At 53.0% G+C, this 15575-nt stretch overlaps 1 protein-coding gene across 12 annotated transcripts in view; it reads right to left on the bottom strand.

The window, feature by feature from the left end:
- Positions 1-15575, bottom strand: part of CAPN15 (calpain 15) — a 60785-nt gene that overhangs the window by 9379 nt on the left and 35831 nt on the right. For 11 of the 12 annotated variants that reach the window (XM_062611986.1, XM_062611982.1, XM_062611983.1 and 8 more), the window contains 3 exons: positions 4773-6279; positions 911-1119; positions 513-696 (listed from right to left, as the gene is read on the bottom strand). In XM_062611986.1, coding sequence (XP_062467970.1) covers positions 513-696; positions 911-1119; positions 4773-6279 — 1900 coding nt within the window. The remainder of the gene's footprint in view (positions 1-512; positions 697-910; positions 1120-4772; positions 6280-15575) is intronic. The other variant, XM_062611992.1, reaches the window with a different exon arrangement.

Raw genomic sequence — 15575 nt, 5'->3', positions numbered from 1 at the left:
ACCTGAGCGTGCTCAGAGAAACTGGGCACTGGCTCAAAGCAGCCTGATTTGTTGTCCCTCCCTCTCCACAGTCCCTCCCTGGCAAAGCCAAGCTGCCAGACCTCCCCGCAGAGGAAAGCAACAGCTTTCCCTCAGCCCCCCACAGCACAAAACACTCAGGTTAAAAGTTTCCTGTTGCTGCGAAGAATGAAGGTGGCTTCTCATGATATTGAACTGCGGAGAGGAGTGAGGAAAAGGCAACTGCAAATGAAATTTCATCACAGCCTGAAAAATGCCCAAAGGGGCCTAAATAGCTTTATATTATGGCTTCAAAGAGCTCAGCTGTCTTGAGGGTGCAGCAAAAAGCAGGATCTTGAGCTGCAAACCCCCCCACGCAGCACAAGAGTAGGTGTCTCACAGCAGTACCACTTCCCACTGCCTCTCCTGGGAGAGCTGGGGATGAGCATCCCCCATCCTTGTGGAGCAGTTCCCATCCCATCCCATCACTCCTTTACCCCCCCAGGGCCGCTGACCTGCGAGAAGAGGAGGAACCCGCACTCATCGCAAGGCAGCATGTCATCCACCAGCACCGTGGTCCACGTGCCGTCCTTGCACAGCCGCACCTGGTAGGCACCCTCGGGACACAGTGTCCTGGTGATCATCACCCGCTCCACCAGCTCGGGCCGCTCAGCCAGCACAGCCAGGGCGCTCAGGAACCTGCCAGTGGGAGGAGACATGGCATGGGCAGGCAGTAGGCAGCTGCCCAGCCACGCAGGCGACATGGTAAGGGGTGAGGCAGAGGATGGGCTACATGCCTGGGGGTATAAATGGGTTTGAGTAGGGCTGAGGGGGTCTGATCTGGATCTGGATGAAGGAGGGGGGGAAAGGAGGAAGGGGCAGGAAGGTGTCAGCCCAGCTCACTTGCCCTTACCAGCAGTTTCCCAGCAGTCCCTGCAGGATATCTGAGGGCCTGGGTGTCCGAAACACTGACCACTTCACCGACCGGTCCTTGAAGATGCTACAGTTGATTTCATGGGGTCGCAGCCACTGTTTCACTCTCTGCTGCACGCTGTCGCCTTCTGGGAATCCCACGGACTTGGGCCCAGGGTGAAAACTGTCATCTACAAAATTGACTTTGTTCTGTGAGAGCAAAAGGCAAGGAGAGCATCAATGTGCAGCTGTGTAGCATCCTGGGATCCCCCAGAACAAGGCTGGCCTGCAGAGCCCCCCCTGCACCCTCAGCCCTCCCGCTTGGGCAGCCCCTTCCAATGCAGGGGACAGCACTGGGGCCGGGTGTCTGCTGGCAATGGCATAGATGCATTTTGTGCCTCAGGTCCAGCATGCAGCCCAGCCATGATCTGGCTCTGCTCTGCAGCCTGCAACTCAAATCTGCCTTTTTGTGTTTCACAGGAACCGCCCCTGGCAGGAACTGTCTCACGCTTTGTGCTGGTGCTAAAAGCTGGCCCAGGGGGGACCTTGGCTGTCTTTAGAAGTGGCAAAGCACAAGGAGAGCAAGCCTGCGAGGAGCCAGCTGGCAAACACTGCTTAACCTAAGCCCTGTGCTAAGGGCTGAGCTGCTCCTGCTCCAGAGCTTGGCAGTCTTGTGCCACCCCCCCGGAACATCCATGGAGGATGTCAGGGGCAGCTTTTGCAATTGTATTTGGCCAGACCACAAACGGGCAAGGAATTCCAGAGTGAGGATATCCCATAGCTGAGCCCATATGCAATAGCTGCTGCGTATAAAATAATACAGAATTATAGAATCACAGAATCCCAGACTGGTTTGGGTTGGAAAGGACCTTAAAATAATACAGAATTATAGAATCACAGAATCCCAGACTGGTTTGGGTTGGAAAGGACCTTAAAGCTCATCCTGTCCCAAACCCCTGCCATGGGCAGGGACACCTTCCACTAGACCAGATTGATCCAAGCCCCATCAAACCTAGCCTTGAACACCGCCAGGGATGGGGCAGCCACAGCTTCTCTGGGCACCCTGTGCCAGCACCTCAGCACCCTCACAGGGAAGAGCTTCTGCCTAAGAGCTCATCTCAGTCTCCCCTCTGCCAGATTAAAGCCATTCCCCCTTGTCCTGTCCCTACAGGCCCTTGTCCAAAGCCCCTCTCCAGGTTTTTTTCAGCCCCTTTAGGCACTGGAAGCTGCTCTAAGGTCTCCTTGGAGCCTTCTCTTCTCCAGGCTGAACAACAAATGGTCTGAAGGGTGGATAACCCTGAAGTTATTAGCCACACTGTCAGGATGAAAGGTGGCTTTTCCACACAGTTTAACACAGGGTGAAATAAGAATTAGGATTTCTTTGTTATTGGTAATTAAATGAAATTAAATTCTTTCAGCAAAAGCCAGCTACAATTTAAATTCCAAAGCTTTTATGCACAGCAAACTAGCAGTTGTGTTTCCTCTTTTGTTGCAATCCTGCATCAATGCTTTCTACATGGTGCCTCAATTAGCACTTCTAGCTTCTCTTTTGCAGAGGGTGTTTTTCAGCTAAGAGATGGCACTATTCAAATACTAATGTGAGCCAAGGACACAACCCAGTGCGTGCTGGCTTTCCCCAGGGGAGCACCTGCTCCCTGACAGCAACCTCATCCGGGCCTCCCTCCTCGGGGAGCAGCCAGGCTTCTTGGGACCCTGCTGTGCAGGGCACCAAGCACACAACAGTCCTGGAGTCACAGCACGAGCTAAATGTTCCTCGTGGAGTCCCTGTGGTGCTTTTACAAGAAGCAGCAGCCTTCAGCCTCGCTGGTAACATGGCCAGGGTCTCAGCAGAGCCAGGACAGGAATGCAGGAGCCCATGGACTTCACCAGCATGATGACGGAGGCAATGTGAGAGTCATAGCAGTGCATCCCCCGGCAGCAATAGGGAAACCTGCCTAATGACCATGCTGTCCCCCTTCATGTATTTCTAAATGCTTTAGAGAAGCTATCACCACAAATATCCCTGTGAGATGGAGCGAAGGAGAGGCACAAGAGCTGCAGGAGCAGTACCAGAGTGGAGGGAAGAGGAGCAGGTACCTCCTCCCATGCCTGCGCAGCAATGAGCCTGCTCACAGATGGTGCCAGACAAGCTCTGCTTGTTTCTCCTGCAAGCTGATAAATCCAGGCATTGGACCTCCTTCACTCTTCCTGCTCTGCCAACAACCTCCTTCAAGCCCTTCTGGAGCAGAGATGTGACCATCTCCACTGCCACCTCCCCTGGACCACATGGACCAAGGGAAGCACTACTAGTAATGAACTTTGTGATGGATGGAGGAAGAGGAAAACAGAAATGGAGCCTCCCCAGCCCAGGGGAATGCTCTGCAGACAGAGGTGCAGGGCATGACACAGACAGCAAGAGCTCTGGGCTCTTTCTGGATCTGCAGAATGTGCTGCTGCGTGTTGTCATTCAGAAAGAGAAAAGGATGGTTAATCAGAGAAGTGTGAGACAGTGGGATAAGCAAGAGCATCTGTTAGGATGGACACGTAGCAATTAAAAAATCCTACAACCCCAAACCAGGATCATTCTCAACAGATTCCCACCCAAGTCAAACATCCCCATGATTCCAGTCTTGCAGAAGAGGCACAGGCATGGGCACACTCCTCAGACCAGGCAGGAAAAGCCTAGTCTGTACACCAAAATGGGACTGCAACACCCTTTCCATCTGGTTCAGAAGAGCTGGAGGCTTCCCCAGAAAGAGGCCAGAGAAAGAGCAGCATTCACAGGAGTGTCTTATGCCACTCAGATTAAAACCAGGGCCATCAGAGCAGTGTTTGAGACTGAAACCTAACAGATGGAGCCAGACCCTTCACAGTGGTGTGTGCTCTTGAAAACCTCACCTGGATCCAGGCTCCAGCCAAACCTCAGCCGTCCTTCCCAGAACAGGGGCAAGCCATTTGCAGCTGGGCATTCCCAAATATCACCAAGGCCCAGCTCATGGTTCCTGAACATGTTCAGCTGCTGGCAGCGGAAGCAGTTCCCCTGCCTGCACCCTGCCAGTGCTCTGAGCCTGTCTGTTCCAGCCCCACATTTCCTGCACACACATGTCATTAGTGCAACCAGCAAACCTAGGCACACTCTTTCCCAGCTTTCCCCACACTTGGACAAGGAAGGAGCTGCAGTGACTACCTAAGAACGTCCCCTTCAGCCCAGATGTTCTGTCTTACTGATTTAAAACACAGGATCATAGAATCCCATAATGGCTGGGTTTGGAAAGGACCTTAAGATCATCAAGTTCCAACCCCCTGCCACAGGCAGGGACACCTCACCCTAGACCATGTCGCCCAAGGCTCTGTCCAGCCTGGCCTTGAACACTACCAGGGATGGGGCATTTACCACTTCTTCGGGCAACCTGTGCCAGTGCCTCACCACCTGTAAAGAACCTGTAAAGAACTTCTTCCTTATATCTAACCTCAACTTCCACTGTTTAAGCTTAAACCCAAAACCCCTTGTCCTATTGCTACAGTCCCTGACAGAGACCCTCTTCAGCATCCTTATAGGCCTCCTTCAGATACTGGAAGGCTGCTATGAGGTCTAAACATCACTAGGTTTCAGAGTTAACAAACTCTGTCACCCTTGAACCAGGAGTGAACTGTATGGGTCACTTTCACCACAGAGATTCTCTTACACCCAACTATAACATTCCAGTGTCTGCAGCTAGAACCCTGCTGTTGCTGGTGAAGATCTTCTCTGGGGCACAGAAGGCAGCTTGCCTGTGCCGAGCAACGCCCAAGCCCCATGGGGGAGGCAGGAAGGGCCCTCTCCAAGCACAGCCAGGCGCAAGAGCAGTTCAGTGAGCACTCACCTCCCGGCAGAAGGTCACAATGTTTTCCCACAGGGCTTTGGCCTCCCCCTCATCCGTCTGCCGCCTCTTCTCCACGTGCATGCTCTCCCGTCTCTTGAGGGGCTTGAGGCCCTTGCGCTGGGCCACGTACTGCTGCGGGGTATGGCAGGCCACGCAGTGCTTGGCCTTCAGCTCGTTGAGCAAGGTGCAGGCGGGGCATGCCCACTGGCCTGGCCTCTCCTGGCTGGAGGGCAGCTGGGACGGGAAGAGACGGGCGACCTTGCGTGCAGAAGGGGCCCTGCCGCCGCAGGACGAGGAGCAGCAGCTGCCCTTGTCGCCAGTGCCGCAGTCAGGGCAGCGTGGGGATGGCTCGCCCTGTGTGCCATGCTCCTGGAAGCCATGCAGCTTGGAGGAGCCACAGGCTTTGCACTTCTGGGCCACCGTGGGGTTCTTGAGGGTGCACTTGGAACAGGACCACGTGGTGAAGTCTGGGCTGGAGGGGCTGCACGGGGTAAACCTCACCGAGTCCCCTGCCAGATTGATGGTGTCACTGCCCTTCTGTGCGCTGCAAGCCTCACATTTACCAGCCCCGGCAGAGTTAAGCAGAGAGCAGGAGCTGCACTTCCAATGGGAAGGACTGACCTCCATCTCCTCCTCCAGCACACCCAGCCGCTTGTTGGACAGCAGATCCTGGAAGCGGGCAGCAGCAGGGGCAGCTCTGGCCTGACCCTGGGGAGAGCCCTTCTGCCCCGCTGCACCCTGAGCCACGGGCTGGGGAGCTTCGGCACCTGGCATCTGCAGGTGGGGGGGTACCTCCCGGCGGCTCCGTGGGACGGGATTGTTCTGCAGCCCTGGGGAGAAGGGTCCGAAGGTTGGTACCTTCTGGCCCTCTTGTTCCATAGCTACTGGGCCCTGGGTGGCCACAGCATCACTGTCAGAGATCTCTGCAGGGACTAAAGGCTGGGGGGTAGAGGGGGCCATGTGAAACCCAGCAGGGGTGATGACTTCAGGGACGACCAGCGCCTCTGGGGGTATCTTGGGCAGTGAGAGCTTGCGTGGGCCACCACAGGCAGAGCAGGAGCTGGCCACAGGTGTGTTGTGCAGAGTGCAGCGCTGGCAAGCCCAGCCACTCTCCAGCTCCGCTTCATCAGGGCTCTTCCCCTCCGAGTCCTCGCTGCTGCTTTCTGCCTTGGCAGCCTCCTCCTTGGATGTGCCCTTGGGCTCCACAAGCACGGTGGGCTTGGGCAAGATGCCATTGATGACGGGCAAGGGGGAGCCACTGGGTCCTGGCTCCGGGGTGAAGCCACATACCTCACAGGTTTCCTTGCCCAGAAAGTTCCGGAAGGTGCAGCGGGCACAAGCCCATTTCTGCTCCTCCACACTGAGGCGCAAGATGTGGTTGAGGTCAGGCTTCTGGCGGGGGGCTTCACATATGGAGCACTGCCGCTGGCCAACGGGGTTCAGAAAGGTGCAGCGGGTGCAGGACCACTCACGGACAGCAGCCATGGAGCCAGGAGAGTGGGAATGGCTGGAAAAGAGAAGACAACAGCATGAGGGCAAGGCCACCCTGACTGCAGGGATACCACATGTGTCCTGGGCTGGCACAGTCAGTATCTCGCTTCCAGAAAGGGGGAACCATCAATCCAGTCATTGCTCTCCGGGCACTTATTCCTCTGGCACTGACAAACCGTTTTTCCAAGTGCATGGAACCTTACTGGCTCCACCCAAAACACTTCAGGATGGGCACAAGAAAAAGCCCCACAACCTTACTGGCTCCACTCTCATGTCAGGGATGCATTCTGGTGAGCAAGCACCTTGCCTCTGCACTCACCCTCAACACCTGGTACAACGGCAACTTGCTTGCAACTCTCTGGAGGAGGTGACACCATGCTGTGCCTACCTGCTGTTCTGAGGGCCAATTCGTTCCCCCTTTGGTGTCACTCCAGCTTCACTTTCTGTTCCTGTCTCTCTTCTCTCCTTTTGGCTGGCCATCATGGGCATACTATTTATCTACACTGGGATAACTGTGTTATCGCATACCAGACACCGCCAAGCAAGGAAAACCAGGTTTGTGGTGTACAGGGGTGCCTTCACCTGGCTATAGGCTCTGGGGCCAGAAGCCTGACCTGGCCTGTCTGCAGCAGCTTCTGGGCTGGAGCCAAGGTGGATCGTGGTGCACCAGTGCTAGGACATGTTCTCTGCAGGTTCTGAGCTCAAGGGCACTGTGTCCCAGCTCCAGGTCCTGCCCTGCTTACCTGGGAAGTGCAGAAGTAACACCATCAGCACCAGCCCTTGGTTTCAACCTCCAGTGATGCTCAGAGATGCCTGAAACCCTAATGGAGAATAGGTCCGACACACGTTGTGCCAGGGCAAAAGATCCTCACAATGTTTTCTAGGCAGGTTCAATGTTCACAAAGAGCAATGCAGCAACAGCACCAGCTCCACAGCCCACAGCAACCTCAGAGCTTGCAGGAAGCAGCTCTCCTTCTCCTCAGCCCTCCTGGTACTTTCAGGAAGATGAAGCCACGCTCACACATACACTGATGAGCAGCAGAAGGAATCCCAGCCCTGCCTGGTGCCCTTTGTCCCCTGCTCAGGGGCAGTTCTTGGAGCTTTGAGCAAAGGTGGGGCTGAAACACAGCTTTCTGCTTCCTCCTCCTCCAAACAAGGGCAAACCAGTTCTCCTTGAGGTAGCTGTGCAGCACGAGCCTGGAGCTCTTCTGCTGTGCACTCCTGCTCCCAGATAATGCAGCCAAGTCTAAAGTCCCAACCTTGAACCCAAGCTCCAGTCCAGCTGTGCTTCTCTGCAGCCGACCTGGTCCCCTCCAACCCCTTCTACACTGCCCTGCTTGCCCAAGATCCTGGGCAGGGACAGCTCTGCAGAAGCCTCCAAGTCCACCCCATGCCCTCAGCTCTTCTCAGGAACAGCAAATTCAGGCCAAGCCAGACCAAGGAACAAGCAGCCTAAATCATGGGAGCTGCACCACAGTGGGCTCACCGCTCTTCCTGCTCTAGCAATGACCTAGTTCAACCCTGACACTGGCTGGAACAAAGAAGGGAAAGATGTTTAATGGCGCAGAGGAAAATCTCTGAGATGCTGGTGGGGAGGGATCCAGGTTCTGGCTGCTCTCCAGAATCCCAAGCACAGCACCTGTACAACCAGCTTCCCAAGGCACTGAGCAGCCTGCATTGCACCAGCAGGGTCCTGAGGGGACACAGGATGCAGCAAGAGCCACCCCAGGGAGGAGAAGGATGGCCTTCCCCATGGCTCGGTACATGAGAAACTCCCCTAGGAATACTCCAGCAGCAGCAACCCAACCACACTTCCAGGTGGTGTTCCACAGCCATAGGAAGAGCAGCTCCCCCTCAGCAAGAGATCAGATCCAGCCTTCAGCTCCCTTCTTAAATCAACTGTTTCTCTAAATAAAGCCTGAACTCAAGAAATCCATTTTATTGCAAGAGAGAGCTTGAAAATTCTTTCTGCTTCATACACCATGACTTCATAGCCTGAACTTTACAAGGTATTTCTTTACTGGAGTTATTTAAGGAATCTTTCCTAGATAAGAGAAATATAAACATTGATTTTTCTGCCTGAAGGCCTCCAGCTGTGGAGCCGCACATCCTCTCCCTCTGGCAGCGTCATGCCCAGGTTGGAAAGAAGAGAGATCACTCCTCAAGCAGACAGAGGGAAGAAGCTGCCCACCCAGCCCCAGCAGAGGCAGGGAAGCAAATGGGGCCATGAAAGGCCATGTGATCCTGTCACATCCATTTGTTTTACTGGCTGAGGTTCATCAAACTACAGGCATCAGTAAAAGGCAAGCAAAGGCTGTCAGCAACCTGTGCCATGTCTGTCCTGCAGTGTCCCACACTGTCACCCACTGTACACTGGCTCCCAGCAATCCACCTCTGCATGTAGATGCTGCATTGCTCACTGTGGATCAGGAGCCTCCAGCCACCAACCTTTGCACACATCACGGACATCCAGGGACCTACCCAGGTGGCCAAGGCTTCTGGGCATGCAACCGCAGGACCATGGAAAGAAATCCCCTTGTCCCTTCCCATAGCAATAGAGAAAGGAAAAACCAGGGTATCTAAAAGACAGAGGTACCACATGATGGTGGGGTGAGCTGCATCACCAGACCTGCTTGATGAAGCATCAGCCATGAGGTGCAGGCTTGGGGAGGCACCACCTTCACTCAGCTGGGCAGGAGATTCAAGCTCGAGGCAGCAAAGAAGGAAGGAGGTGGAAGCCAGGACACCACAATGCTCTCCTCAGAGCTCTGATACCAACCCTAGGAGCTGTGACGCTCCCTGGCTGCACTGCCCCTCTCCTGGTTCCCTCCTCTTTCACATGCCACAGGAGCTGGCTCCCAACACTGTCCACTCCATGGACACCATCCTGTGTACTTCCTGGATTTCCACCTACTTGCTTTTCTCCACTGTCATCTCTCAGGAAAACCTAAAACCTCCAAGACAGCTCTTCCCTCAAGGGTGGGAAGGGTTGATGTGTCTCCCCTTGCAGCAGCAGGGCCACCAGTGTAGCAAGCTCTGACAGGGGACATCCCTGCCTGCTTCTCCCCAGGCACCACATACTGGTGCCCAGCAGCCATGCGGCTTTCCCTGCAAGCTCGTGGGAGATGCACAGATCCCACAGAAATGGGACACGCAGCTTCATTTTACCCCATGAGCCACCAGCTCCCCAGCTAGGACTGATGGACAATTCAAGTCCCTGCATGGAGCACCAGGCTTAGTTTAAGGGTCCAAAGACCACAGAGGGCACAAGGCTGGAATCTGCCCTTACATGGTACAACCCACACCAGCACATGGCGGATCACAGCAGCAGCTCCCACTCAAAAGTTAAGTGGATGAAGGAGAAACCCATCTGCAGCCTGCCCAAGCCTGTATTCCTCCCTACAAAGCCTGGCTGGCTCCTTTCCCAGCAGGCAAGGAGCCTGTGTGAGGAAACACAGTTGTCTCCAGCACCTATTCACTAGCCCCATCTGCTGTATGATAACACACATGCTCACCAGCCCCACAGAACCCAACTGAGATAAACATCACCTGCCACCTTCCCAGGCACGAGAGGACACAGCGATCTGGCAAAGCCAACCACCCATAAGACATTGTTGCTTGGGAAGCAGACACTTTAGAGAGATAACGAAGACTCCCGGCAGCCTGGGATCTGGTTGAGGCTCTTTTTGGGCGCATACAGCAAGGAAACGGGAACAGCCAAGAGTCCCACACCGTCAGCAGCATGGACAGGGCTGGCCCCACATGGCCACGCTTCCCACCACAGCAGCTCTGCCCAACTAAGGCATGGTGTACATCAGCTGGCAGGAGACAGCACTATGTTGGCAGGGCTGCATCTACCTTGGCAATCACAACAATGTCATTATAACACTTAAAAAGTAATATAGAAGGTACTCAACCAAGTAGGCAGCTTTCAGCATGCTGAACCACACTGGTCACTGAGTTAAGGAGTGCCACAGGGAGTCCACTGCCGAGGTGACAGCATCTGGAGAGGGCTGCTAGCAGGTAGCCTGTGCAGGCAGGACCTAGCAGCAGAGCTGCCCAGAAGACATGTGGCTTTTTCCCTCAGGACACCAGTTCCAAGTGTGCAGAGGTGGCAGGGGAAGGATGTCACTAGAAGTGAACGGAGAGTTACTCCAGGGACATCACCAGCCCTTTGCTTCCTGCTGATGTGCAGGAACACCTAACCAAAGCAGGGTAGAATTGTTCGGACAAGATAAGGAAGGGATTAAGAAGGCACAAGGTGGTGACCTTCCAAACACACCTCAGGACCCGTCCTAGGGCTCTGCTGAGCGATGAAGTGAGGAGTCTCTGCTGAGCTCACATCTCCTGTTGCAACAGAGCCCTGGCTCCCACACAGCCATCGAACAAGCCAGGGGGTCTCCACAACCTTTGGGTGTCATCTGGGCTTTTCTGGAGCCTCAGCAGAGCAGGGTAAGACAGGAAGGAACAGGGCAGGGTGCAGGGCCAGGAAGTGCCCAAAAACCTGCAGCTTGCGCCTTTCCTGCTGGCAGGGAGCTGGTGGTGAGCCAAGCTGGTGTGATCCGCATCTCCAGGGTAAGAGATGGCAACCAGCCCTGGACAGGAGCACCCTGATGCAGACTGCCAGAGTGAATGGCCTGAGGTGACCTGGGCAGTGGAGCAAGAGATCCTGGGGCTCCACTGCAGAGCACACACTGATGATGAGCACACACAACAGAATCAAGCTGCTTCTCTAAATAAAACTCCTCCAGAAGAGTTAAAGCCTTAAAACTTCCTGCTTCAGTTCTCTCCCGCAGTAAATAAACACATAAATGAAAATCAATTGTTCTATTCAGTACCATATAAACCCTGAGCTCTCTGAGACAGAACACGCTTTAGCAAAAGCTTCATCTGACAAAGACAAGAAAAAGCACTGGAACTTTGGAAAGGAAAAAGAAAAACCACCAAAACCCCCAAACGAAACCCTGCTTCAACTGTCTGCGAGCTGTGAAAAGCTTCCCCTCCTCCCCATCCAGCTGTTTGCTCTCTTCCAACAGCACTGATGCTCTGACCTAAGAGGGCTCAGCATCGTATCCCACATGAACCTACCACATCTCCAGCGCCAGCCAGAGCAGAAGAACCCAGTGCCTGGGCAAGGAGGGGGTGCAGGAGGTCAGGAACCACACAGCACCGCTCTGGCCGTTAAACTGTTAGAAGGGCACAGTTGGGACTGGGGCCTCCACATCATGCAGCCTCGGCAAGGAGATGCTGTTGGCTGAGCTGACTCACTCCTGCAGAGCCAGGCAAGGGCTGGTAGGCTGGACTGGGGGAAGGTTGCAGCACAACACAAAAACACTTGGAACAGGGACTTTCCACACCTCACAGATTTCTATAGGAGCATCAGTGGAGGAAAACAGCCTCTGATTCACACTTCTAACCCTCCGAGGCTATAGAAGTGTCACCAGCTCAGTGCGAGCATCATACAAACAGGGCAGGTTGCATAAGTATTTCCAAATCCTGCCTCTCCCACTCATCCAAAGCAAGACAAGAAAATAAACCAGGCTTCAATACCAGTGACCTTCCCCCAAGCTCACAGGGGCAGAAGCAAAAATAAAGCATCAGAAGGGGCATGTCCTTTGGCCTCTGATCTCACTTTGCACCAGCACAGACCTCAGGTCAGAAGGGACCTTGCAGGGTTCTCCAGTCCAGAGATCCTCCAAGCTGCATCTCTGAGATCACAGCAAATTGTTCACGTTTATACACTCTGGTCTTGAAAACCTCCAAGCATGGAGACTACACAACCTCTCTGGGCAGCAACCTCCACTAACTGGTGTCCTTGGGCCAAACATGCTTCTCCTGATATCCAGTCTGATCCTCTCCTGTTTCATCCTACACTAGTCCTCCCACCACACACTGCTGTTAAGACCCTGGCTCTGTCTTCTGGATGATGTTGCATAGAACCATATAGAATAGTTTTGGTTGGAAGGCACCTTAAAGCTCACCCAGTTCCAACCCCCTGCCACGGGCAGGGACACCTTCCACTAGACCAGGTTGCTCCAAGCCCCGTCCAACCTGGCCTTGAACACTGCCAGGGATGAGGCAGCCACAGCTTCTCTGGGCAACCTGTGCCAGCACCTCAGCACCCTCACAGGGAAGAGCTTCTTCCTTATATCTAACCTGAACTTCCCCTGTTTTAGTTTGAACCCATTACCCTTGTCTTATCACTACAGTCCTTGATGAAAAGTCCCTCTCCACCACCCTTGTAGGCCCCCTTCAGATACTGCTATGAGGTCTCCATGCAGCTTCTCTTCTCCAGGCTGAACAGCCCCAGTGTTCTCAGCCACCTAATCCACCACCCCTCTACCCTGTAACAGATGAAGCCATGAAGGACAGCAATATTCTTCCTGTCTCCAGGAAAGATATTTTTAGGACTAAAACACCCCATATATCAATCAGCTGAGTGCAGCCTCCTCAGTCTGCTTAGGAGAGAACACACCACAGAGCCAATAACACAGAATTATCACTTCCCAGAGTGTATTTTGCTGCAGGACATATGGGGCTGTTGGGAATTAAGTCTTGTAGCTGAGGCCAGCAGGTCGGAGGAGATCACACAAGAATTTATCATATATTTGTATCTGCTTTCGCTCTTCAGTGGCAATTATAGACTTAAAGAATAGTTAGGGTTGGAGACGACCTTAAGATCATCTAATTCTGAGCCCCTGCCATGGGCAGGGACACATCCCACTAAACCATGTCACCCAAGGCTTTCTACAACCTGGCCTTGAACACTGCCAGGGATGGAGCATTCACAACTTCCTTGGGCAACCCATTCCAGTGCCTCACCTGTCAAATACTTCCGAGAAACATAGCTTAGACAGGGGGAGGAAACACATCTGAGGGACCAGCCTGTCCCACTTCCACCCCAAACTCTCCCCTGGCCAGGACACCCCTTCTTTCTGGAGGTCACCTCCCTCCAGCCTCAGTACAGTGGGGGGAGGTGACCTGACCCAGCCCCTGACCATTCGCTGGGGCAGGAAAATTACATTGATGCAGAAAACAGCATTTTCCATTGATAATAACTGGGAATGAATTGAAGCAGGACAACTGGGTTTGTTGTGTTTAATAAGGCAATGGTGGCAGATGAAAATCACTCATCACAGCAGAAAGAAGAAAGGGAAAAATATTTCATTCTACAGCAGGAGACCATGCAAGGGTGAGCACATGACAGTGAACAGGGCCATTAAAGCCCTATCAACACCATATAACCCTCCCCACAAAGTGCCAAGAAGCTCAGACAGACCCTAAGGATCTCCCAAGCTGATGATGCACTCCTGGGAAATTCTTGGTTCCATTGCACCAAACCTCAAGAGGGCTCTTGCACATTTTCTGTTTAGCTTCTACTTTTCCCACACTGGACACGGCTCCAGCAGCTCAGATGTGCTCCACCAGCCAGGGAGAGAAGGGGCTGCAAGTTCTAATGAGAAGTTCCCAGGGGAAAACTGAACTCTGCTAATGAGAAGCCTGAGAGAAAACACTGCCCGCAGCTGGAGAGAGTTCAGTTAGCTGTATATTTTCCTGGCAGCCAACAAAACCACAGCACATGCTCTCAAACTGCAGCTTTCCCTGCAATTTACTTTGTCCTCACCTCCTCAAAACCAGGGCTTGCCAGATGTTAAGAGGGAGAAGAGGGGACATTTTGCTGTAGGACAGGGAAGAAATGCAAGGCATTCCAAGGCAATGCTCTAAGTACAACCACTTGTAAAGGATGCAAGTGGGTCAGAGATCATGCTCCTCTGTGCTTTGCTGGCCATAAAAAGGACCTAAACAACATGTCTGGGGTGGGAAATGGGAGAAGGGCAGAGGCACAGCTGGGACAAGAACACCATGTAAGCTCCTGTAACATGCTCCAAAGTTTGGCTTTGACGAGGAAGGAAGTTCATGAGACCATCACTACTTGGAGAGCCCTCTTCACAGCTGAAATCCCTGGGTTTGGCCCAGGAAAAGGGAGAAGAGCAGAGTCTTTGAAGAGATCTGCCTATCTGGATACATGGTCACTGGAGTTGCAGGCCCAATGGTGCCTCAAGAATGCAAAGTGGCACACGTTTGGAAGGAGCATGCCTCACGCGAGCTTTCCTCCAAGGTAAAGGACACGCAGGCAGCATTCTCCTGAACTGAGGGACTGGAGACAAGAGGCTTTCATCGTTCTTCAAGCAAAGCCATCAAAGCAGAACCAGAATCTGGAAGGCTTGCCTTTTAAGAAAACAGGACGTGCATCCTTAGTCTTTAATATATATTAATTGCTTCAGTGTTGTAGGATACTTTCAGAAGAAAACCAGTTTGGCTAGCAGAGCACTCTGCAGCACAGGCATGCTGAGACAAGACCATTCTCAAAGGCTCCTTTGCTAATGAAAAGGTTAACCAGATCTCTGCTAGGGCAACAAGAAGAAACCCTGAGGCTATGAAAGGAAGAGGCAGACCAAGTATTTTGAGGAGGCCAGCAAAGGCCAAGTACTAGCTTTGTGCAAACGTCACGAGTTTTTGCAAACTGGATTCACGAGCTTTTCATGAGGGACCAGTAGCACCTCCTTTGCTATTGGTTACTGGGATGTAGGGCCCAGAGGAGATGACCAACGGCAACCTGACCTCTTCAAAACCCAGGATGGAGGCATGGCGAACGTGCTACACTGGCACATGGGATCAGCATGAGACAGGCTGGGAGAACAGCCTGGGAAGACGTCTCTGGAGCCCCAGCCCTGGGGATAGTCACCAGCACAGCCTCAGCTCCTCTCAAAGTACACTGTTTCTCATTAAGACCAGTTCCAGCCTGTGGTTATAATTAATAACATCATCTTCCCTCCTTGCATGCAATCCTGGGAAATTTGCGCAGTTGTAATAACAGCTCATTTCAAAGGAATCGATTTAGCACAGTGCTACTGCTGCCATCATTCCTGTACTCAACTACTTCACTTACCATTTCTGTACCCAGTTCACCTGGTCTTCTGGGTATCTGAAGGAATTAAGAGCAAATAATATCAAGCTCCAATTGCACACAAGTATTATACTAGGTGAGGAAAAAGCCATGTCATTAACTCAGGCCAGTGCCACACTACGTAGATCCTTAAACAGGTTTGATAATCATAGAACGGTTTGGTTTAGAAGGGACTTTAAAAATCATCTAGTTCCAACCCCCCTAGGTGGTGATGACCTGAACGGCTTTCAATCCATATCTTGTCTTACTTTGACTATATGACACTGATTAAAACCCACATACATATTCAAACCTACTTTAGAGCAAACACACAAAGGAGGTACACCGGTTTTATAGGGGTTGGT

Source organism: Pezoporus occidentalis, unplaced genomic scaffold, assembly GCF_034315485.1.
Source record: "Pezoporus occidentalis ecotype Australia unplaced genomic scaffold, CSIRO_AGI_Poc_V1 ctg158, whole genome shotgun sequence".
NCBI classification, from domain to species: Eukaryota; Metazoa; Chordata; class Aves; order Psittaciformes; family Psittacidae; genus Pezoporus; species Pezoporus occidentalis.
This window is presented reverse-complemented; position numbering and strand designations above follow the sequence as displayed.